Below are 24,193 nucleotides of genomic sequence, written 5' to 3' on the forward strand. Positions count from 1 at the left end.
ATTTCTATCCTTTGTCTTTGCAATATATAGCTCATGGGACAAATAGCTTAAAAACTATTGTGGTGATAGAATATGTACTTATGTATCTTATTTCTTAATAAGTTGCTTGTTGTGCGATAACCATGTTTTACAGGGGACGCCATCAACTTTTACCTTTGTTGAATATCATGTGAGTTGCTATGCATGTTCGTCTTGTACGAAGTAAGGGCGATTTTCATGATCAAATGGTTTGAGTATGCATATTGTTAGAGAAGAACATTGGGCCGCTAACTAAAGCCATGAATCATGGTGGAAGTTTCAGTTTTGGACAATTAATCCTCAATCTCTATATGAGAATTATTAATTGTTGTTGAATGCTTATGCATTAAAGAGGAGTCCATTATCTGTTGTCTATGTTGTCCCGGTATGGATGTCTAAGTTGAGGAATAATCAAAAGCGAGAAATCCAATGCGAGGCTTTCTCCTTAGACCTTTGTACGAGGCGGCATAGAGGTACCCCTTTGTGACACTTGGTTGAAACATATGCTATGCAATGATAATCCATGGTAATCCAAGCTAATTAGGACAAGGTGCGAGCACTATTGGTATACTATGCATGAGGCTTGCAACTTATAGGATATCTTATTACATAACACATATGCTTTATTACTACCGTTGACAAAATTGTTTCTATGTTTTCAAAATGAAAAGCTCTAGCACAAATATAGTAATCCATGCTTTCCTCTGCGAAGGGCCATTCTTCTACTTTATTGTTGAGTCAGTTCACCTATTCTTTCTATCTCAGAAGCAAACACTTGTATCAACTGTGTGCATTGATTCTTACATATTTACTTATTGCACTTGTTATATTGCTTTATGTTGACAACTATCCATGAGATATACATGTTACAAGTTGAAAGCAATTGCTGAAACTTAATCATCCTTTGTGTTGCTTCAATGCCTTTACTTTGAATTTATTGCTTTATGAGTTAACTCTTATGCAAGTCTTATTGATGCTTGTCTTGAAAGTACTATTCATGAAAAGTCTTTGCTTATATGGTTCATTTGTTTACTCATTGTCTTTACCATTGCTTCGAATCGACGCATTCATCTCATATGCTTTACAATAGTATGATCAAGATTATGATAGCATGTCACTTCAGAAATTATCTTTGTTATCGTTTACCTACTCGAGGGCGAGAGTAGGAACTAAGCTTGGAGATGCTTGATAGATATAAACGTATCTCTCATTCAAATGAAATCAATTCCCCAAATCAACAAGATACAAAAGAGATCATGTCGAAATTTCCCTAACTCACATTGCCTAACCCTAAGTGCAAAATGAGAGAGAACCTCGATCCCTCTTAGGTTTAGTTGCAATAAGGCGCGAAAATTTCCCCGTTTTGCGATGAAATGCACATCCCATTTCTAAATCTACCCTTCGTTGTTCCTATGTTACCGGGTTATTACGAGAGGGCCACGGGGGCCACCGGACAACGGGGTGGCGCGGCCCAAGGGGGCGCGCCCCCTGTTGTGTGGCGCCCCGTAACCCTTCCGACTCCGCCTCTTCGCCTATTTAAAGGTCCACGGCCTAAATCTTCGATACGAAAAAGCCACGGTACGAGAAACCTTCCGGAGCCGCCGCCATCGCGAAGCCAAGATGCGGGGGACGGGAGTCTCGTTCCGGCACGCCGCCGGGACGGGGAAGTGCCCCGGAAGGCTTCTCCATCAACACCACCGCCATCTTCATCACCGCTGCTTGTCTCCCATGAGGAGGGAGTAGTTCTCCATCGAGGCTAAGGGATGTACCGGTAGCTATGTGGTTAATCTCTCTCCTATGTACTTCAATACAATGATCTCATGATCTGCCTTACATGATTGTGATCCATATGATGAGCTTGTAATCTAGATGTCGTTATGCTATTCAAGTGGATTTTACTTATGTAATCTCCAGAGACTCCTTGTCCCACGTGTGTAAAGGTGACAGTGTGTGCACCGTGTGGGTCTCTTAGGCTATATTTCACAGAATACTTATTCACTGAGTTATGATTTGAGTTGAATGTCTCTATGAAATTGTGGTGTGTTAGTACCTCCTATGAATGCTCAAAGTGACAGCGTGGGGTGTTCATTAGTACTTGGGAATACATCTTTAAGGTTTGCCTACATGATGAATTAGTGTTCGTTATCTTGCCACAGAGTAATTCAGAATAGCATAGTGAAGTGCTTATTTATATTCCTTTATGATTGCAATGTTGAGAGTGTCCACTAGTGAAAGTATGATCCCTAGGCCTTGTTTCTAAGCATCGAAACTCCGTTCTGTTGCATGTTTACTCGCTGCCATATTTTATTCAGATTGCTATTACCACTCATATACATCCATACTACTTGTATTTCACTATCTATTCGCCGAACTAGTGCACATATACATCTGACAAGTGTATTAGGTGTGTTGGGGACACAAGAGACTTCCTGTATCGTGATTGCAGGGTTGCTTGAGAGGGATATCTTTGTCCTCTTCCTCCCTGAGTTCGATAAACCTTGGGTGATCCACTTAAGGGAAACTTGCTGCTGTTCTACAAACCTCTGCTCTTGGAGGCCCAGCACTGTCTACAAGAATAGAAGCACCCGTAGACATCAGTCCGCGTCAAGGTCCGGGGGATCGGCGCCTCCGCCGTCAACGCCGGTCTTCGTCAAGAAGGAGCCGGCGTCGCCACCGCCGACCAGAGGGCGCAGCAGCGACGCCCTCGTCATCCGCGAGCCTTCCTCTCCCTCGCGCGGGCGCAAGAGCTGTCGAAGAAGGAGGCCGCCGCCGCCACCGCGAACCAGCTGGCCGAGAAGGAGGCCAAGCGCGCCGCGGACACCGCGGCGCCCGGAGGCGATCGCCAGGTCGCTCACCGACCTGGTCCCCGCCGACAACACGCTCCACATCTACGCCACGCTGGAATGGTCCAGGCGGGACTGGGAGCGACAGGAGGAGGAGCAGCAGGGTCGGCTGCTGGACCTGGCTGCCCCGCGTCGACGCGCCGTCCGCGCCGCCGCACCTGCTGCCGCTGGGAGCGTCCCGCCCAAGCCCGTCGAGCTGATCAAGCTCGAGGAGAGCAGCGACGACGACCTCTACCGGCCGACGCCGCCACGCGCCGGCGACCCTGGCCAGGGTTCGATCCGCTGGTACAAGGCGCCGCCGCCCGAGGACGCCGGCAACTCGAGCGACGACGACGGCAGCGGCGACTACACGGCCTTCTACCGCCATTTCGGCATGTAGAAGGCCGCTATTAGTTGTAGTTTAAGTTTCCATCTGGCCGAATTTAAATATATGTACGAACTCGCATATATAGGTTAAATATCTTTAAATTTCGCTTATATTTGAACGAGTTTCGCCTAGTTTTGTTTGAATTCATCAAAAAATTTCATCCACCTTGAGCTCGCCGCTGGGAAAATGGGCCTCCCTAAACCAAAAAGTAAATCTATTCGGCGCTAAATAGCGCCGGATTTCGGCCTGGGAGCCCAATGGCTGAAGATGCTCTAAGCAACTAAAGAAAAAACTTCTGGTTACGTCGGATATATGTTCCGGGTCTAGCAAAGGAATTGAACCTGGTGACGGATCAGCGTTTGTGGACTAATTAATGTGGTCTAGCAAACGAATTGAACGCCTGACTGCCGGGCATGATTGAAAATAATTCGACAGATCATCTCTTCAGCGGACAGCCGTGCTGTCAAAGCATGTCAATGATCTTTTACACAAACAGATTGAGCCACGGGAACTACGCACTTGGAACCAGTTCAAAGCAAATGGACAAGGAAATGGCAAACTCAGCTAAGTGACTGAAAGTTTCATCATCATCGTCGAGGTGGTAGATTACAATGGGGGACAACCAGCCAAGCCTCAGGCCAGGCCATTGCTGCAGCAAAACACTGGTACCTAGCAGTCGTAGCTACTACTAGTTGGGTCCCCAGCAGCTGAGGTACATCACCGTCCTCAACCCTTCTTCGGCCTTCTCCGCTCGCCGCTTCTCTGCCGCCGCCGCCGCCGCCGAGATGGGAAGCTGCTTCTTGCCCTGGGAGACGGCGGCGCGGGCGCTGGCCTTGGCCTTGGCGGCCCGGTGGATGGACCTGAGCGCGTAGTTCCAGCGGCAGAGTCCGGCCTGGTCCTTGAGCGCCTCCACGGCGCCGACGCTCATCGCCACTATCCAAGACGCCTTCGCTGCACCGGCCATCTCTTCTCCTTCTTCTTGCTGGGTTGGTCGAGAGTGGAAACTGATTTGTGATCGTTGTGTGCGTGTGTAGTGTTGGACTTGCAGAGTAGTGAAAGAACTGAGTGGATGCTTGTGCTGTTGGAATGAAGGGTGGGAGTATGCTGGGTTATATATAACGGAGGTGAGCAAAACTGGTGGCCGCAGGCACTGGTTTTCCAGGAAACCGGGTGCTTTCAGATACACTTTGCTTGTTTAAGCCGTACCTCTCGCTATCGCCTTGTTTATTTGCGTCGGATGGGGCGGTTTTGTCCGTCGCGGCCGGACCATGCCGGCAGAGATAAGGTGGGAGTGACGTGTAGAGAACGTGTTTCAAGATTCAATCAACATAACTTACTTTTTTTTATGATAAAGGATGTTTTCTTATTCTAAAACTTTAGACACTACAACTAGGCTAGGCATAGGTAAGATGCACACAAAACATCTAAACTAGTGCACCGGTAGATGATTTGCATAAGAGAAGATTTTTCATCATTAAAAGTAAATTTATTTATACATAGTCATAGCGACCAAATAACGACGAGCCCTCTTATCCTAATAAGTATATTAAATCTTTGATCCACCCCATCAATCAACATAGCTAAAATTTGTTTTACAAAAAAAAACATGGTGATTATAAATTTCAATTTCATTCATGGTACTAGATACGCATCTCCTTCGCTACTTAGCTCACCTTGGATGAGTACTCTTGGTCCTGGAGCTACCCTCTCGGAGATGGGCTCGCTCCCGTCGCCTTCCCGTGGGCGACCGGGGCGTCCCCATCCTCCGAGCAACAACTCCCACACCATCGGGCAAAGTCCACACGCTACCACGGAAGCGGATCTCCGATTGCCCCGTGTTAGAAAATCCCAACGGGATAGGTCTCAAGACTATTGGTGGTGAGCATGGTGATGCCAGTTCTGGCCGGCATCACTTTGTCCGTGTCGAGCGAAGGGGATGGAGGATACAGTCTGGTGAGTCACGCGCTGCCCCTCTGGCCGCTGGCGACAACTGTTTCTCCGTCTGTTGTTGTTGTCTACGTGGATCCAGTGATTTCTGCCTACGACCTGATTTGCTTGGGTTTATCCTGCTCGGGTGCGGGTCACAAACGGTCGCGTTGATATGTGTCATAAAACGTGATTGTTGTTTTTTGAAATAGGGTTATTTTGTTAGAAAGTTTGAAAATATGTATTTTTTGTCGTTTCCATACTCAATACAAGATTTGAGGTTATACTTGGAGAGCCTTAGCCATATTCTTTACTAGTGTATTAATGGTTGTTATATATTTAATTTATACTAACATTTTTTACTTATTTGTAGATTATTATTCAGAAGTTATAAATTGATCTTCCGTGAATAAAAAATAATTTTAACTAGTTTTTACTACATCTAAAAACATTAATCGTATTCGTGTAAAATTAAAGTTCATGGTTATACAATACAAGTTGATTTCTGGTCATTAGCTATGCAATGGTGGTAAATTAACTCTGCTTTTCATAATATTTATGTTCTTTTTTACAAGATATCTCATTGAACTACATTGTTTTTGGCACTAAGAAAATTGAGAACCACATTTTTTTTTGTTGATGTCTATTTTAATATCTATAAACATCTTGATGCATTTCTATACAGCACCGAGTCTTAACAAATATCTCATTAGGAGCACCTCTATTTAACAACTGCTTGGCTAGGACCTCATCAGAGGTTCATGAATGTCCTCATGACCTCATCTCTTCCCCGGCTTGGCTTTGGTACTTAATTGCCACCACCGCCGCAGAGGTAGCTCGTACTAGTGCAAAAACTACTACTCCAAACGATACAATTTAAAAGGGCATCCTCAAGTTAAAAAGCAATGTCAAGAAGTACGCTAAAGGGATATTGTGAGCTTTTGGCGTGTTGCAAACTTGATTTACTATTGTTCGAGACCCTACTCGTTTATACGAAAAAAATTCTCACATCGATATCATGACGACATCTGTGATTCTAAATGATCATAAACAATGAGAGGGATTTGGATAATGTTGGTAGCCATGTCAAACCTCGTGGGAACCTGGACCGGATCCAAACTTTTCTTGAGATGTATCCTTAGATTGAAGACCGTGTTTCGCATACCCAATTTAATAATAATCTCATTCAGCATAAGTCCAAGTTATTTGGGATAGCCTCCCAATTTTTTCATTTGTTTTCACTTTTATTCATGTGTGATTTAAACCATTCTTTGCATTCGAGACCATTGTTTATTTATTTAATCATTTCAATTTGAACTATCATTGAATTTGAATTATTTTTGTATTGTTTGATGTTGGGACATTAATAAGTTTAGTTCTCTGGCACCACAAGAATAGATGTAGATCCCGCAAACTTTTAATATTCAGTTTTACGTAAAGTTTGCGATAGTTGTGAGAGATGATCTAATCCTGCGTGGGGTCGCTTGCTGTCTACGGCTGGCACATCCCACCACTCCCACCCTAACTTTATTGATCGCCTCCATCGCCTTCGTGGTGGCCGGCTGCTTTGCCTCGCACTACACCTCGTCATCTTTGATGCGGCTGCATGTCGCGTCGTTGTTGTCGCCGACTCGCACTCCATCCTTCCATCTTCCTCTTCTCCCTTTCCCTCTCTCACTTGTTCTTTGTGTTGCCAAGAAGAAGAACTAGATGGAAGATAACATAAGGTGGACCCCAACGCACTGATCTGATGGTAGAGGAGTTAACTAAGCCTTATTTAGCAAAACCAGTTAAGTGTTGTCAAAAGTTGATGGAAGAAATTGTTAAAATATAGGGAAAAGTAATATGAACTCGCCATGTGTAGTATAATGCGTGTGCTTGCCAGATATCTGGAAAGAAAAATCTTGCAACATATCTCTCAATTATCTTACTTGGATCAGAATATTTGAAACGCGCTAAGCCAGGTTCAAATATTTTGGCCCGGGAAGCGAGAATATAGGGTGGAACCTAGATACTCATAGTCCCTACAACTTGTTGGCTCTAAAAATCTGATTTCCAGCTCCCTAGAAAATACGGATTTTTTTTTGCGTATAGAGGACACATGTTTATATGTGTGTGTTGTTTTTTATAATCAAACTTAAAAGTATGTACCTTAGTTAAAAATAATAAGTTGTGAATCAACGGTCTAAAGAAACTTCCCTTCCCCGCTTCACTAATTTTCTAGATACGAAAGTATATCTTTGTGTGAGAACTGGTACTTTAGGACAGGATTCCACGGCCGCTTTCCTAATCAAAAGATAGGACCCCTTCTCCTGAAGTTACGGGGTCCTTCGACATTGTTCTCTCGACGTGCCTCCTCCTCCCATTCAAAGTCGTCTTCAAGTACTTTTTTGATTTTTTACCCAGTATGGATGGATCAACTATAGGTTTGACTTTAGCCAAGAATCCAAGATAGTATGTAACTTAGGGATTAGAGGTTAGTACACTAGGTGACTTACCGTTGGATTAAGTAGTAATACATTTGTCTATTTTTAGATGTCAAAAGTTTATCTAATTTCAAACGTATCTAGACATCTTTTAGTGCATAGATACATTCGAATTTAGACGACCTTCCGACATCTATTAATAGAACGGACGGAGTACTATCAGATTCAGAGCACCCAAATTCGTAAAATCCGACGCAAATGGAATATACTCGTTGGTGACGGAAGTTTTCATCATCATCGACCGTGTAACAGATATCTCACGGTATGATTGCTGCACCCCCATGGGGCTCTCACAGGCGTTTGGATTTTGGGCCGTCCGATCGAGCTGATGTGGCGCGATCTCGGCCGGCCGTTCGTCCAGGGCGCTGAGGCCCTCCCGCAGACCCGCATTTTATCCACGGGTCCTGTGAAGCCCGCTCGGCCCAGACTCTCCCGTCGCGCGTGCAGAGGCCGCTCGGTCCTCCCCGCACTCCCTACTCCCCGCCGCCTCCACTCCTCTGCCCGTCTCCTCCCCTTCCTCTCCCCTCGCGCCCCCCATCCCGCCGCCGGGGACGGGCGGCCGGGAGATGGAGGGCGGCGACCGTTGGCGGGGAGCAGCGCCGGAGGGGCGGCGGCCGGACACCTGGCGCGGGCGACTGGCGGCGTGGCCGACCTCCGGCAGGGGCCGGCGGCGCGAGCAAGGGGCGGCGCGGCCAGTCGGGCGACCTCCACAAGGGCCAGCGCGGCAGGGCGGCGCGGGCGACCTTCGCCAGGGGCCAGGCGAGAGAGCCCCGGCACGGCGTCACAAGGACCTCCCGCGACCATGGAGGATGGAGCCCGTCGGGATTGAGGTCAACCATGGCGGACGATGCCTGCAGCAATGGGTCGTCGCCTCCTCCTCTTCTCCCCCACCAGCCCCCAACAAATCCCCCCTCTCCCGTGTTGTTCCTCTTTCTTTCGCCGGCGGCTGGATGCCTAGGAGGAAGGAGGACGGGTGGCCCGGGTTCAACGAGAGGAGAAGGAGCCGGATTTTCGCATGGCCTGCCAAGATGGCGCTGCTCGTTGGAGTTGCTGTTCGTTCTATCTCATCAGGTGAGCTCTTCTTTCTTGTTCCTTCCTATTTCAGTTTCTCTTCCCATAGAGAAGAAGGGGGCTCTGCCAAGCCCACTCCCCCCTTTTTATTTTGATTTACTCAGGTTGATGATGAAACTGTGAGAGGTTTGATGTTGTGTGTGAATAGCTGGGCGAAATTGGCTGCGGGTCGATCCAAGTTCCTGGACTCAAGCGCTACTTGCCACAAGTGGTCATTCATCGGTATGTGATTTGGCTGATCTTATAAACTATCCCCATGTGAAGAAACTGACTTATTTGGTTTACAAGTTCATGCATATATCTGTGTAGTGTCCTCCTTATTTGCCGTGTTCACTTCATTAAAATAAAAGTCACTTCTTCTGCCTTGCAATCTTGAGCTCAGATATGATGCGAACTAACTCAGTTATATGTGTGCTTTTCTGTAGCTTTCAAGTTTTATGGTGACTGGTGTAGGATCGAGCAGGGAGATGCCTTTTGGTCATATTGTTAAAGATGCTCTACGGAAGTACGCTAATATTATGGCTATAGAATCTTATGCATGTTAGATTCTTGAGTTTATATCAACACGGTCTGCTTTTATGGTTTGTGGAACTATGGATAGTGATTGATTTGGCTAATGAGATGATTGTTTCATTTTTTCATTGTTGGATGCGAGTCAGTTTTATCGCATGGGGCTCCCAACTCATCAGTTTCTCTCTTTTGTCACAACAATATACTTCACTAGAATACGTTGCAAGTCTCATATACTCCACACAGTCTGTTCGATAGTTGTAATGATTTTAGTGACTCAATTATTTTGATATTGAATGCCTTTTTGCAACAGAGAATTCAAGCAATTAATAATTTTTGTTGTCTTGCTATACTTTTATAAATATCTCTCCTTTGTCTGCAGGTATTGACTGAAAAAACAAAATCTTCCGATTTACAGGGCACAACTAATTTATCGCAGGGTTACCACCTCGCTGATAAGGATTACGTTGTCTCGCCATTTAGGACCATGGCTTCTCCGGCTAGATGTACTTGCAGGTATTTCATGATTTGCTCCTACACAACTTTGATGACTTCGATTACAACTAGAGCTAACACAAGATTTTTTAGTTAGAAACTACATCGATGCTTATGCTTCTTATAGCAACAATGTACCAAGAACTAGCTTCAATGGATGAACTTTAGAACTTAATGAACTTCTTCCGGGTGTGGTAAACTGGTAATTGATGAATAAACTTTAGCATGGGTTGTTCAAAGTGTCGTATATATCGCATCTGAACATTTGTGTTACCAGTTTCTTGATTTGTGCCTCTTTTCAGAGACAAAGAATGTGTTTCCAGCCATGGAAACATTTTGGCCCCTCATAGTGAATCCATTTACTCATGAAGGTAATGCTGGTCTCACTTTTTAACTTGAATGATGATATATGGTTTGTAAGTTGTAACAACAAGGATTAATTTTCTCGCAAGGTCAAGATTTCTGTTTTCTCCCACCATCATTCACCCTTTACCACCAGGCTCAGGGGATATAGGCAGAATAAACTATGAAACCTTCTGCTCCTTATATAATTGTATATATTTCCTCAACTCAGCATCTGTTCAAGAAGCATATGCTTTTTCCTATCATTTCCTATTAATGATTTACCTATGGATGAATAATATATAGCTTGAAGCCTGAATATTATGGAGTAGGGATGAACATTTTCTTAATGTGGAAAGCCACCTAAAATTTCCGAGAAATGTTCTTGTGAACATTATCTACTATCGCACTCTGACATAAAAATTGATGGCTTCAACATTGAATAAGTTTGTATGTATAGTAATCTCTTCATTTGTACAGAAAATCTCTTATGCAGATATTGTCAAGTCCCTATGCTGATTCAAATCTCATGTAAATAATCATAGGCACAGGCCACTGTCGAACAAATCTCAGGAAGATGCCAAGAAGAAGAGGAAATGAATCAGTAACAGGTATAGTGTCTCTTAACCCTTTAGGTACTCACGTGCGTTGGAATAACAATCTATTTTATCTTAGTCGATTTGTTTGTAGTTAATGATTTCTTCTTGAGTGGTTAATGGTTTTGATTGACATGTGATTTCGATGGAAACACCAATTTGATCAATTTGTATTCATATAAATATTTGCTAATCTTAATTATCTTTTGAAATTCATAGACATATGATTCCGCCTGATCGTTTGAACTTTAGGGCATTACGCAACATCTGAATCTATGTTGGGCCTTTTGTTTCGTCAACGAATCTATACATGGTCTTTTGTTTGGACCAAAAAAAAAATTGGTGGCATAACTAAGTACCACTGGGTATCTTCCTCATTTCTATGAGGTCTTTTTCTTTTCTTTCAGCAAGCATTATTGTGTTGGAAGATTTACAATGAGCTTACAGGTAGGAATGACATTTTTCTCAAAAGACTAAGACTGAACCTAACAAAAATGAAAGAGTCCTTGTGATGCTGAATTACTATGATCTGAATATATCCCTAAAATGGCATGGGGAGATCAGCTATCCTACTTTAGAATCCGTATAACTTTGAATAGGTTAGCTTTGCTTTTATCTGATTGTCCATTTCTTAATTTCCCTTTGGAATTACAAAGTGCTTTTTTTGCAGCTAGATGAAATTTGTCATCAGAGTTGTTTTTTTTGCTTTTTATCACCATGAATATGGAGTGTAGGCAATGACGGAATTTATCTAACAGTGTGTCCACTGTCCCTAAGGAAGCACTTGATGTATTTAGCTTTCAGTTTGTCCATCAGCTCTTTGGTAAATCATGTTGTTTTATTCAGACTATTTTGCCTTTTAGTCGGGTGTCAGCTTTCTAGCTTCCACCCAAGTGGTGTTACCTCATTATGTGCAAGACTACTGTTTTTCATTTCTGCTATGAAGTACTGATACCTACCTACACAGTTGGCTTTGTCAAATTATGTCATATGTAAATTTACTTCGTTGCTGTATTTAGTGAATGTAAGACAACTTTCTAGAACTATTTAGGATTTGAGAAATGCATATTGAAGGTGGAATTTCTGTCTTTCGAAAAATTTGCAACATACCTTACCTCTGCTTCTAAGAGATGATATACTGGTTATGAACCTGTGATCACATTTATGTAGGTTTACTGTTCTCTAGCTCATTCATGCTTCTATCCTAATCCTCGCTTGTCCTACAAATTATCACAGAAACATATTTTAGCAAAGTTCTCCGCGGGCTGACAGGAAACAGCATGCACCGCAGGGCCATTACCAACCCCAAGTGCTCCCCTGCTGTCCTGACGTGCAGGGTTAGGTGATAACAACTTCTGCAGTTTCAGGTTTCACCCACTATTGCAGTAGGCCCAGTTGTACATTGCGAGCTCTTTTATGTGTAAATTTGATCCGCACACTGCTGCTGCTTTTTGTTTATGCTGCTTAAAAATCCCCTCCATCTTTCACGTTGGTCTTAAGGTATCTTTGATTGAGTGACCCCTGCTGAAATAGGCAGGGTTTAATCCCTGGAGATGGAATGTTGGACCAAGAGGTGTTAATTGTCAATGATATGGAATGGAACTATGGAAGTTATGCTGTAATTTTTTTAAAGTTAACTCTGGGATTTCTTCACATGATTATCATGTGATAAGCTGCTACAGAGAATTAGAGTAGTCCTTGGTAACTTCCGTTTGTAATAATGCTATATTTCATGGCTTCTGATTGCTGCCATTGGAGCATGGAATCTAATGACAGTAACTTTTTTTTTGAAACCAAATGAGAGTAGCTTGCATAGTTCTATGGTAATTTGATTAGCTAAAAACAACTGAAGGTTAACAAGATGCTAGGCTACCGGGACTAGAATACGATTGGAGGCATAGGAGTAACTTATGTGTGCTATTAACAACACTGTAAATCAGAACGGAGGGAGTAGGTCTTTACTGTGGTTATGGAAGTTCACATATCTATTAATATAATATCTTAAACGTAATTTAGAAATAATTTAAAAGGTGGCATGTGTTCTTGGTTTATAGTGTTAGGAGCTATTCTGGCAGCTCTAGAGAGTTTGGCGTGCTCCCTTGTGTCTCTGACTATTTTCAGTTATTTACTGTGAGTTCCTTTTGTCTTTGACTTTTTTGTTTGTCTTATGTAGTCTTAGATCCAGGAGATTCTAAGATGTTTCAACGACATCTAAGAATAAAATTTATTGATTCCAATGACTAATAGTAGTACTTCTTTTTTTTAAAGCTGCTCAACTTTATTTAGATGCCAAGGTATATAAACATGTTTCTTTTTTTGAAACGGAGGGAGTATGAGATTTAGGAGTTATGAAGATTTTTATTTACTTCAGGTAAAACCTAAGAATATACTGTCATATTGGCTGCTACTTTTATCACAATTGTTATACAAAATGAACTTTGGTATGAGTTTTACGGGATCGTGCGCCAAGGCGCACATCTAAATCTAGTTTACAATGAGGAGGCAAAGCGGCCCGTAGTTCCTGCAAGGAACAGCCGAGCACCTAACTTAGTACAGACCCCAGCAGCTGAGATACATGACGGTCCTCAGGCCCTCCTCGGCCTTCTCAGCTCGCCGCTTCTCCGCCGCCGCCGCCGCGGAGGCATGAAGCTGCTTCTTTCCCTGAGAGACGCCGGCGCGGACGTTGGCCTTGGCGGCCCGGTGGATGGACCTGAGCGCGTAGTTCCAGCGGCAGAGGCCGGCCTGGTCCTTGAGCGCCTCCACAGCGCCGACGCTCATCGCCACCGTCCACGACGCCTTCGCTGCAGCCGCCATGTTCTTGCTGCGTTGATGTGGAGACTGCCCTGTGAAGTCTGATCGCTGTAGATGATTGGATAGTAGTAGTGGTAGTAACTGAGTTGAAGTGATGATGCTTGTGTAGATGTGTTGGTGGGAGGAGAATGGGAGCAGGCTGGGCAATATATACGGGAGGATGGGGGAAAACAGTGGGGCGGGGACGTTGGTTTTCCAGTAAACCGGGTGCTCTCCTCTCCATCGCTTTCCTCCTAGCTTGTGTCGTCTTGTGTACTAGCGCGATTTTTGTCTGTTGCAACTAGCTCATGTGGGCGAGATAAGATGGGAGTCAGCAAACTGACAAGGGATCGTGCAACGTAGGAATGAAAGTGGAGGGGGATAATTCTGACTTTTCCGCGAAAAAATGAAAATAGGACGAAAATATGGAAGCGGAAATGGAATTTTGCAAAAGGAAAATGGGACTTTTTGGTGGAAATGAAAACAAAAACGAAACAACGTTTTCCAGCATAACGGTCGCGGAAACTGAATTTCCATTTGGAAATTTCCAGCTAATATAAAATTTTCTTTTTAGGGTTGATGTGCATGGCCTAATCCTGCATAAGCCCATCACATGACCTAGTCAAGCCGAAGTTCAAAAGCGGCTATTTCCAAAATTGGCGACCAATGGCTGGTAGAAACAAAATAGACGGGTCTTCACCGACCAACGCCTAACTTACATCAAGGTGGCTTCGATCGCAAAGGATGATATCCTTCAGAGGGAAAGGGCCTATGCTATAGTCACCCCATCTATCCCAGCCGAGCCAGACTAGTTTTTTCGGTTCCGTGTGTCTTTAGGTGTTTTCCAACATGTTCCACCATAAAATGTACATTGTTCATTTTTTCTCTTGCTATATAAAAAGTCGAGTTGCTCCAAAAACAAATTAATGACCATGTACGTAGTCCCTTTATACATTCGAGGAAAGTCCCAAGGTTTGACCTTCTCCATTACATAGAAATCGAGAACCACGCTAGAATTAGGGAAGAACTTTGTGTTGAATGTTAAAGATTCTTTTTTCATGATTCAAGGTTTCTCTTTGTTTCGGCCAATATCTTCATCACTCAATGTTCACACCATATTCGGTTCGTATGTGTTTCTGACAACATCTTTCTTCGTATTTTTTCCGTACCATAAAAAGTATGAAAACAAATATGGCACCACTCACTTCCGTTTTTTTTTCGTTTTCATCTCTAGTGCCAAGGAAGATCAGGTGCAGATGCCAAAGCGGCGCAGCAGCGGCAGCTTATATGGGCCTGAATCCTGGCTTACGTCTTCTCTTCAGGGCCGCCCAGTGGCCTGCTGGTAAGGAATTGACAGCCCAAAAAAGTGTGGAAGAAGTAGTTGCCTGCTAGCCTTGCGTTACGGATCAAGCCCTTTCCGTCGAGGACGTGCCAAACCGAACGTTATCCGCTCGCACGAAACACAACCGGATCATCATCTCTTCCGTGTCCGGCTCGCCTGAATTTCCGCGAGCTATGCAGCAGGGCATGCTCACCGCGTGCAAGCCCTGCGCCCAGCGGCCGGCGGCGCTCCTTCTGTCCAGGCCTTCGCTCGCACGAGCTTTCCCCTGCACCCGCACCCTAGGTTGATCCACTGCTCGCCACAATATCATCAGCTTATAGTTTCATCGCTGCAAGCCTGCAAGTAGTAATTAACGCACTCCTGCAGCTATAACGGAAGTGGGGCACAGGAAATTGGGAGCGGCGTCGCGGCTGGTGGTCAGGAGGAGATGCCAAGAAGAGAAGCAGCAGAGTGGCGGCGGCGGCGGCAAGCCGGAGAAGAGGACCTTCCTTAGCCTGGAGGAGGCCGGACTAGTGGAGATGTCCGGCCTCAGCACCCACGAGCGCTTCCTCTGCCGACTCACTGTAAGTCTGTAAGCATGCATGCAGGCAGTCGTCAAGCTGAAGCTCAACATGTTTTTCCGATCATTACACATGCCACGTTTGCTGCGATTTCAATCCTCCTTGATAAATGACAAGTACGTATGTACTCATATGATTCCCCAGATATCGTCGTTGAATCTGCTGAGGGTGATCTCGGAGCAGGAGGGGATGCCGATCGAGGACCTCAACGCCGGCCGCGTGTGCGACTGGTTCCTCAAGGACAAGCTCAAGCAGGAGCAGAACATCGGCTCCGCTGTCCTGCAGTGGGATGACCCCGCCGTATAACTCCGCCCACCATCTCGGTTCAATCTTGCTGCTCTTTCCGGCACTTCATCCACACATATATAAACCCCCAGCCTCCCGCAACAGGAAAAAAAATACTACTAGATGATCGAGGTTGCATCGGGGACAATGCGATGACAGGTTCATCTAATTAATCATCTATGCGAGACAGCTATATACGCGATTTGCATTGCCGCGCATGATTAGCATCTAGTAGTTTTTGGCTCTGTAACACGTGCATGATATAGTACATGGCTCATTGCCTACTGGTGGATTGCACTCATGAGCTATGGATACATTTTCTTCTGGTTCATTAGAACTAGAGTAATCCTGCTTCCTTAATTTGATTGACACGTCATCCTTTTTGCTTAGATGGCACTGCATGGTACTTCCAATGTGAGAGAGGCAAAACCGGTAGCAACCAATCAAACATGCCCTCGGTAGTGTAGAGTCTAGAGGCCGGGGCTAAGCTCCCGTTTCAAAAAAAAAAAAAAAAAGCCTTGGTTAGTGCTTTGGTGCTGGTCAGATTATGCAGAATCAAACATCCCAAAAATTGATTGTTGCTGGAATAAGAAAAAATAGATAGTTGGAAAAGTGTAAACCTAAGGACCCACCTCGCGCGTGAACGTGAGAAAGATATCCCTGCGCTCGATCCCCCGCTCCCCCCCCCCATCTACCACCTGATCTTCTCCAATGGTGCACACAAAATCCCAAAAAAATGAAGTCAAGCCGCCGTCCCCCATCCCTCCTTTGTCGGAGGATGCCTCCGGACTCTACCGGCGACGCCGGTGCTCATGGGGGTTGTTTCCCTTCTCGGAGGCTTCATTTGAATCCCCCTCCTTTGGATTCTCGAGTGTTGCTAGGTTGCATGTCCGATGTACATCGTCGTGGGTGGCGGTGTTGGTGCGGTGGAGTTTCTTTTTTTTTTTTGGTGAAGACAGCTTCGACGATGCCTACGTGCAACACAGAAGACGGTGCTCCTTCACCTGGATCAAGCAATCTCCTTTAGTCTAGTGCTTCATTTAGTTTTGCTTCTATCCCTTACCCTTCGTGATCTTTAGAATAAGGCATCAGCCCGACTTTATAAATAAAGCCCCATCACCAACAAGTCATACAAATAGGGTTCGATCCCAGGGATCACACACACAAAGTACATCGCCACATAAGAGGTCTTAGGAATACAAGCATGCAAAGGGACGCCCTAAGTCGGCGACAAAAGAGATCTATGTTGCATCCATCTCCCTGATACTGGCGTGGAGTCCACTAACCGCGCCCCGCGCCTCGTCCACCAACGGTCGGTCCTTCGCTCTGACCAGAATCCTCCAGCTCTGCATATGAAGTGATATGTGGAAGAAGACATCAACTCGATTGCTCAAAATCTTTCCTTCAATAGTTAGTTTGTTACGCTGTGAGCCAAAGTGCCCAACATTGCGTCGCAAACGTAAACCAAACTATACTACAGAAGGAATCCGAAAGCCCGTGGGTGATGGCTAGGAACTCCCCAGACCCTCACACTGGAGAACGTCCCTTAACCCAGCCCACACCAACCTTGCCGAAGAGCAAGCAAAGAAGATGTGATTGCAATCTTCCGGCTCCCCACATAAGGAGCAAAGGCTGTTAGAAGGCCCCCCGCCTTTTAACGATGTTGTCACTCGAGGGAAGGCGCCCCTGATGAGTTGCCACAGAAAAAATTTGGTCTTAGGCGGCACTCTGGTGCGCCAAACGTCTTTGAAGTGCGTGACCGCTGCTCCAGTGACAGACGGAGGTAAATGGATTTGTAAAGCTAGCATCCCAACTGCAGGTTTGTAAGTTGTAACTCCTAGCAGATTGATGATTTCGCTAATTTAAAACGAGGCTAATTTCAAGCCTTCCATTTAATTCGGACAAGATCTACCCGGTGAAGTAAAACTTCTACACAGTCACACACAGTGTTATGGCAAAATAAATGGTCTCTTTTCCCAACCCAGTGGTGAGCGAATCTCTTTCGAGGGCACATGCACATCAATCCATCACAGAAATTGTTGACAAATATTCGCATTTTTCCACATGATTTAGCTGTCGGCCGAATTCTCCAGGCTCCATGCATGCTAAGCGATGTATGTAGTACGGCACCTACATACCGGGCACTTTTCTTCTTGTTTTTCAAGATAGTGCGAGACACGATGTGCGATATCATGCTGCTAGGTAGCTGGCACATCCACTACTTGCTTGATTCACACGATCCAAATAATTCATCTACCTGCAGATCACCAAACAAAAACAAAAACCTCTCAATTAAACAAGGACCCTACTCCAGCGCTTCACTCGTTTATAGGTGCCTTCAAGGCTTGAGCATCCAAAATACCACAGGCCACATCCCTAGCCTTGCTAGCTAGCACGTCCCAAGGACTCAAAAGCTCCAATCCTTGAGCCAAGCTTTGTCAATGGCTGGGGGAGGCGGAGAAGGAGAGAAGGTGAAGCTGTTGGGCGTGTGGGACAGCCCGTTCGTGAACAGGGTGCAGATCGTGCTGAACCTGAAGGGCATCTGCTACGAGTACGTGGAGGAGGACCTCCACAACAAGGGCGAGCTCCTCCTCACCTCCAACCCCGTCCACAAGAAGGTACCCGTCCTCCTCCACAACGGCAAGGCCATCCCGGAGTCGCAGGTGATAGTGCAGTACATCGACGAGGCCTGGTCCGGCACCGGCCCGAGCGTCCTCCCGGCCGACCCGCTCCAGCGCGCCACCGCCCGGTTCTGGGCCGCCTTCGTCGACGACAAGGTCCGTATCACCATTTCGCGCTCTCTTAATTTGTTCTGCCCATCGTGTGTGCTCAATGCATGTACTGCAGATTGGGTCCTCGTGGTTCACTATCCTGTTCGCGCGCAAGACCGAGGAGAAGATGGAGGCGGCGGCGCGAGCCATCTCGGCTATGGAGACGTTCGAAGGCGCGTTCAGGGACTGCTCCGTCGCCGCGGGGAAGCCCTTCTTCGGCGGCGACGGTATCGGGTTCGTCGACGTTGTGCTCGGCAGCTACCTAGGGTGGTTCCTGGTGATCGAGACCATGATTGGCGTCAAGCTCATGGACGCGGCGAGGACGCCGGAGCTGGCCGCGTGGGCCGAGCGGTTCAAGATGGCGGATGCCGTCAAGGGTGTCCTGCCTGAAGATGTTGACAAGGTGCTCGAGTTTTTGCAGACGTTCCTCGATTAGGAGCGCTCGGAGCAGTTTGGACATTCCATTGTTTCCTTTCCCCTCTTGGGTAAGAAGATCAATAAAAAGGGTATGCATATCTTACAGAGAGGTCTCAACGTTGAGGGATGAAAATAAGGGTGTGTCTAAGTCTCAGTCGACTGAAACATAGCTTATGTCCTATTTAAATAACATGATGCGGGCCTAAACAAAATATAAACAACAGCAAACACGAATCTTCAAGTAGAAATAAAATCCAACCATGAAGCACGTGACTGAGACATACGTCTCAACTAGCTGAAACTTAGCAATTCCTTAAAAATAATTGAAGCCAAAATTTATCCCAACACAAGCCTAATAAGGTTTAGCTCCTGAAAATGATAGCACATGAATGCTCTAAGATGAGCTAGCAAAATGCTTTCTGAACAAAAAAAACGTTCACTAACAGGGGAACGATCCCTCCCTTGGCTATACGTTGTTAGGTAGGATGAGACCCTTCCCACGCTAAGATGATAACCCGGTTTAAAATTTGCCCCTCCCTACTAAATTATCACGAGATGGGGATTCATATCCGGGTGGACTGGCTGCGCACTTGCTTGCCTTGCCATTGAGCTAGAGCTCCGTTCTCAAAATGCTTCATGAAGAATAAGCTCCTTCCGAAATTCGCTACGCTTTATAAATAAACCCACACAATCAAACCGGTATTACCGTGATGAAGGGACTGCACAAAGCGAATCAAAGATGAAAGATAAAAACCGGACCAAAAGGCTAACCCTCCTCAACACACCTAAGACAACCAGCTAAAGGAGTAACTACGCCTCCTTGTGAAACCCCCGGACTTTGTCGCCCCGAGCCCCCCAAGCTATCGCCGGGATAGGAGGCCACCAAGAGACCCCCCCCCCCCCCCCCCCCCCACACACACACACAACGGAGCCGAAGTGCACCGAGAAAGTATCCGAACATGTCCGCCGATGCAAGCACAACGGTACCGAAAGGGACCCAAGCTCCACGAGGACACCCCAAGAGGGTGACGACACCACATGTCGTCGTTCCCCGACATCGAAACGGTTAAGGTTTTCACCCGGGGCTCTCATATGGGGTAGGTAGCATAGCGACGCCCCCGAGAGGATCACAACACCCTCAGACATAGACTCTTTGGCGCACAAGCATTGGGATTTCTCCCCAAAAAACCTCGCAGCCCAAATCTGGACCGCGAATACGTCTCGAGGAACAACCCAATCACTATGGGCTCCTTTGATTCAAAGGAATATGGAGAGTGTAGGAATAGAAAAGGTGTAGGATTGAAATATCATGCCAAGTTAAATCCTATAGGAATATGGTGTGTCTTTGATTGTAGCAACGGAATTTTTCTAAGATGTATGAGCAAATGTTTATTTCCTATGATTTGCACTACAAAATTCTTATAGAAATAGTTTCTACAGGGTATATTCCTATGAATCAAATAACTTGTATGGGAATTTTTTTCATATAATCCAAATTTTACATAATTCCTTTGCCAATTCTATGAATCAAAGAGTCCTATAAGTTGAACCGCTGGATTGGGGACAGACCTAAATTTTCACTTTGCGACCCTCCCTATGTGAATTCGACACGAGATGAAAAGCAGCCTTCAGAACACACACACACACACACACACACACGAGCCTTTCGTCGAATTCCTGTCCCGTGCAATGCGTAGGTTCTGCACCATCCCGCGCGGGCGGCGACCCTCGCCGTCCGCCACCGGAGCACCCTACGGCGGCCACCACCAGCCGCTCCCGCCGCCGGAGTGGATCGAGCCATACACCGACCTGGCGGACCCAAGCCCGTACACCGCCGCCTCGGCCGCGCCGCCCACTCCGTCTCCCTGGCTCCCGCGCGTCGTCTCCCTCGTCCTCCGCGCTCCACCCGCCACGCTCGCCGCCGACCTCCGCGCCTTCTGCAGCACGTTCCTCCTCCGCCTCTCCCCCGCCTTCGTCGCCGCCGCGCTCCGCTCCCCGCAGCTGCTCCCGCACCCGCTCCCGTCGCTCCACTTCTTCCGCTCCCTCCCAAACGGCACCAACCTCGCCGCCCACCCCGACCACCTCCTCGCCTGCTACGTCTCCCTCCTCCACTCCTTCGCGCAGTCCAGAGAGGCCACCCCGGACGCCGCCGGCCACGCGCGGCAGCTCGTCGCGGAGCTGCGCGCCCGCGGGGACGCCGCGCTACAGCACCTCGCGCCGGCGTCGTCCGCGTCGCTCATCCGCAGCCTCGCGGCTCTCGGCCTCGCCGACGACCTGCTCTGGGCGTGGAGCGCCATGCGCGCTGCCGGCGTCGAGCCGTCCAGGCTGACCTACAACTGCCTCCTCGACGGCCTCGTCAACGCGGGCCTCCTTGACACCGCCATCAACGTGTTCGACGCAATGTCGATGGAGGACCGAGTCCGTCCCGACGTTGTCTCCTACAACATTCTCATCAAGGGGTACTGCCGCGGAGGGAGGGCGCAGGATGCGATGGCGCGGCTCGATCACATGAGGGAACGGGCGGGGGAGCTCTCGCCGGACAAGGTAACATACCTCACGCTGATGCAGTGCCATCACAGCGAGGGCACGTTTTCGCAGTGCGTGGCATTGTTCCAAGAGATGGAAGAGAGGGGGATGGGGAAGGACATTCCGCAGCATGCCTATGTGCTGGTGATCGGCGCCCTTTGTAAGGACGGGAAGCCGTTTGAGGGGATGGCCGTGTTCGAGAGAATGCTCAAGCGTGGGTGCCCAGCAAAAGCAGCCATGTATACCGCACTCATTGATTCGTTGGGTAAATTTGGTAGGGAGACCGAGGCAATGTCGCTCTTTGAGAGGATGAAGGCTAGCGGGCTTGAGCTTGATACCGTCACATATGGAGTGATTGTTAACTGCTTGTGCCGGTTTGGGAGGCTGGACGACGCACTTCTATGTTTTAGGAATTGCGTAGAGAAAGGTGTTGCAGTGAACGCCATCTTCTATACAAGCCTGATTGATGGCTTCGGGAAAGCCGGAATGGTCGACGAAGCACAGGAGCTCTTCGAGGAGATGAGAGTCAAAGGTTTTGTGCCTGACTCACATTGCTACAATGTTCTGATTGACGGGTTAGCTAAAGCAGGAAGAACGGATGATGCCTGTGCCTTGTACAAGAGGATGGAAGCTGATGGCTGCGATCAGACCGTTTACACGTATACCATACTAATTGATGGTTTGTTCAAGGAACACAAGAACGAAGAGGCGCTGAAATTCTGGGACGCGATGATCGACAAGGGGATCACCCCCACAGCTGCTGCCTTCAGGGCCCTTGCCAATGGGCTATGTCTTTCCGGCAAATTCAGCCGGGCGTGCAGGATACTGGATGAACTGGCTCCTATGGGGGTGATTCCTGAGACTGCCCATGAAGATATGATCAATGCGCTGTGCAAGGCTGGCAGATTCAAGCAGGCCTGCAAATTGGCTGATGGCATCGTATCAAAGGGCCGTGAGATACCTGGGAGGGTCCGAACGATGATGATCAATGCGCTCAGGAAAGCAGGGAATACCGATCTGGCTGTCAAACTGGTGCACAGTAAGATAGGCATTGGGTATGAACGATCTGGCAGCATCAAGAGAAGAGTGAAATTTCAGACGCTGTTTGTATGAGCCGCAGATGGTTTTTTCTCAAAGTTTTGAAGACATGGAGTCATCAAGATGTACCGAAGATTTACTGAATGTGAGAAGACAAGTCATGGGATACATTGACCACGTCCTGGACTATGTTCTGGAAAGCCTCCCCTAGCCAAGGGGAATTTGTTGGCAGTTTTCAGGAGGCAGGGAGCTTAAAACTTGCCAGTTTTGAACAACCGAAAGGAAATAAAATTACTTGGTACACAAGTCCCATGAACTACTGAGAAATGCTTGTATCATAGCACCAATGATGGTGATTCATGAGATTGAATGCATTCTCTTCAAAGAAAAGAGAAAGCGAGAGTATATCTCTAGACTGAAAAACATGATCCCTAAGCAACGGTGTATCACACAAGCGGTGACCGGTGGTGCTGGTCTGCTGGAGTGCTGGACACTGGCTGTCCACTCTCCGGTCTCCATCTCTATGAGTAGACCACCAAACAACATATATACATTGCATGTGTCTATTATCAGTAAAAAATTGTCCGGCTCCAGATGCTATATACCCCTGGGAAACCCCAGTCAACTGACCTCTTAGAGCAGATTCTCAGTAGTGATCAGCAACTTTGGTATATTACTTAGATATCCACTATGTGGTGAAAACCTGATTCACTGGCTTCATCGAACCAGTTCAACACATATTAGCAAGTTGATTCATGGGTGTCAAAGAGAAAATCGCATTGTTGCTTCGGTTCAGAGGAATCCATACATGCGAGGTTTGCCAACATGGCATGGAGAAACGGTACAGTGAGATTGCTCTAGTCACCAAAAGTAAGTACATTCAATCTTTTTTATTAATCGTGGGGAAAGTGTAAAAAGCGGTTCCAACATTGCAGCTAAATGATAGGGATTGCAAAGTCTGCCATATTTTATATGAACCGGCTCAACATAGTGGATGGTGTTAGTGGTTAAAAGAAAGATGGTGCCAAATTGGTGCTTAAGTTCATATCTCCAAGTTACCATGTAGCCATTACAGGAACTGTAATTTTTTTCTAGATGTACCAGTGAGCCATTACAGTGAATTATGTTAAACCTGTTCATCATAGATTAAAATGCTTTGCATCTGCATTTTGTTTTGTATTCTTTCTACATGTAGCCACTACATATACCATAAATCATCTCTAGATGAACCAATGCACATCTTTCACCCAAGAAATGGGAAAATAAGTAGGCACCAAACAAGTATGGCATACAAACATGATGAATATAGAAACATATTTTATTGCTTAAACTTCAGGCATGCTCTCTGTACAGTATAGCGTAAGGTACAGCCCAAGCTAAATGGTGGCATGGGTTTTCGAGATTTTCGAGTTTACAACCAGGCTCTCCTAGCCCGGCAGTCTTGGCGGTTGCTACAATTCCCTGACAGTCCTTGCGCTCGACTTCTAAAGGCGAAATACTATCCTTCAGGCCACCTTCTTGACACTGCTTTCATCCAGGATGTGTCAGCTACTTGGAAGGGCGTGGTGCATGGGCTGGAACTCTTGAAGCAGGGTGCTATCTGGCGTATTGGCTCAGGTACTATGGTGAAAATCTGGAGAGACAATTGGTTGCCCCGGGCAGATAACATGAAGCTGTCAGGAATGAGACGAAGGTGCAGACTGAAATGGGTCTCCCAGCTGATCGATCCGGTGACGCAGACATGGGATGAAGATGTTATTCGGCGATACTGCTTCCAACGCGATGCAGATGCTATTCTGCAGATCAAGTT

The 24,193-nt window shown here is 46.6% G+C and overlaps 5 protein-coding genes across 6 annotated transcripts; 3 read left to right on the forward strand and 2 right to left on the reverse strand.

The window, feature by feature from the left end:
- Positions 1–3,788: 3,788 nt before the first annotated feature.
- LOC124677815 lies at positions 3,789–4,385 on the reverse strand. Its single transcript, XM_047213770.1, has one exon. It carries the CDS (start codon positions 4,190–4,192, stop codon positions 3,917–3,919), a length of 276 nt encoding a protein of 91 aa, XP_047069726.1. The 5' UTR covers positions 4,193–4,385; the 3' UTR covers positions 3,789–3,916.
- A 3,461-nt stretch (positions 4,386–7,846) lies between these two features.
- LOC124677553 lies at positions 7,847–13,630 on the reverse strand. Its single transcript, XM_047213537.1, has 2 exons — positions 13,144–13,630; positions 7,847–7,896 (listed from the first exon to the last, which is right to left on the reverse strand). The coding sequence occupies exon 1, from the start codon at positions 13,466–13,468 to the stop codon at positions 13,202–13,204; it is 267 nt and encodes an 88-aa protein (XP_047069493.1). The 5' UTR covers positions 13,469–13,630; the 3' UTR covers positions 7,847–7,896; positions 13,144–13,201.
- A 1,148-nt stretch (positions 13,631–14,778) lies between these two features.
- On the forward strand, positions 14,779–15,994 carry LOC124677552. Of its 2 annotated transcripts, none has more exons than XM_047213536.1 (3): positions 14,779–15,059; positions 15,150–15,349; positions 15,491–15,994. In XM_047213536.1, exons 1-3 carry the CDS (start codon positions 14,960–14,962, stop codon positions 15,650–15,652), a joined length of 462 nt encoding a protein of 153 aa, XP_047069492.1. In that variant the 5' UTR covers positions 14,779–14,959; the 3' UTR covers positions 15,653–15,994. The 2 variants fall into 2 exon arrangements, with proteins under 2 accessions (XP_047069492.1, XP_047069491.1); XM_047213535.1 differs by having other exon boundaries at positions 14,779–15,058; positions 15,146–15,349.
- A 2,038-nt stretch (positions 15,995–18,032) lies between these two features.
- On the forward strand, positions 18,033–18,868 carry LOC124677551 (probable glutathione S-transferase GSTU6). Its single transcript, XM_047213534.1, has 2 exons — positions 18,033–18,408; positions 18,479–18,868. Exons 1-2 carry the CDS (start codon positions 18,073–18,075, stop codon positions 18,836–18,838), a joined length of 696 nt encoding a protein of 231 aa, XP_047069490.1. The 5' UTR covers positions 18,033–18,072; the 3' UTR covers positions 18,839–18,868.
- Positions 18,869–20,508: 1,640 nt separating this feature from the next.
- LOC124678329 (pentatricopeptide repeat-containing protein At1g03560, mitochondrial) lies at positions 20,509–23,230 on the forward strand. Its single transcript, XM_047214230.1, has one exon. It carries the CDS (start codon positions 20,509–20,511, stop codon positions 22,456–22,458), a length of 1,950 nt encoding a protein of 649 aa, XP_047070186.1. The 3' UTR covers positions 22,459–23,230.
- Positions 23,231–24,193: the final 963 nt, after the last annotated feature.

Source organism: Lolium rigidum, chromosome 7 (assembly GCF_022539505.1).
Source record: "Lolium rigidum isolate FL_2022 chromosome 7, APGP_CSIRO_Lrig_0.1, whole genome shotgun sequence".
Taxonomy (NCBI): Eukaryota; Viridiplantae; Streptophyta; class Magnoliopsida; order Poales; family Poaceae; genus Lolium; species Lolium rigidum.

What these genes read in the sequence shown, in the direction of transcription:
- LOC124677815 (XM_047213770.1), bottom strand. Translation starts at nt 4,192, where the DNA reads ATGGCCGGTGCAGCGAAGGCGTCTTGGATAGTGGCGATGAGCGTCGGC.
- LOC124677553 (XM_047213537.1), bottom strand. Translation starts at nt 13,468, where the DNA reads ATGGCGGCTGCAGCGAAGGCGTCGTGGACGGTGGCGATGAGCGTCGGC.
- LOC124677552 (XM_047213535.1), top strand. Translation starts at nt 14,960, where the DNA reads ATGCAGCAGGGCATGCTCACCGCGTGCAAGCCCTGCGCCCAGCGGCCG. An exon ending in CACGAGCTTTCCCCTGCACC is followed by an intron (nt 15,059 to 15,145) that starts CGCACCCTAGGT and finishes AATTAACGCACT; the next exon opens with CCTGCAGCTATAACGGAAGT. An exon ending in GCTTCCTCTGCCGACTCACT is followed by an intron (nt 15,350 to 15,490) that starts GTAAGTCTGTAA and finishes ATGATTCCCCAG; the next exon opens with ATATCGTCGTTGAATCTGCT.
- LOC124677551 (XM_047213534.1), top strand. Translation starts at nt 18,073, where the DNA reads ATGGCTGGGGGAGGCGGAGAAGGAGAGAAGGTGAAGCTGTTGGGCGTG. An exon ending in CCGCCTTCGTCGACGACAAG is followed by an intron (nt 18,409 to 18,478) that starts GTCCGTATCACC and finishes CATGTACTGCAG; the next exon opens with ATTGGGTCCTCGTGGTTCAC.
- LOC124678329 (XM_047214230.1), top strand. Translation starts at nt 20,509, where the DNA reads ATGCGTAGGTTCTGCACCATCCCGCGCGGGCGGCGACCCTCGCCGTCC.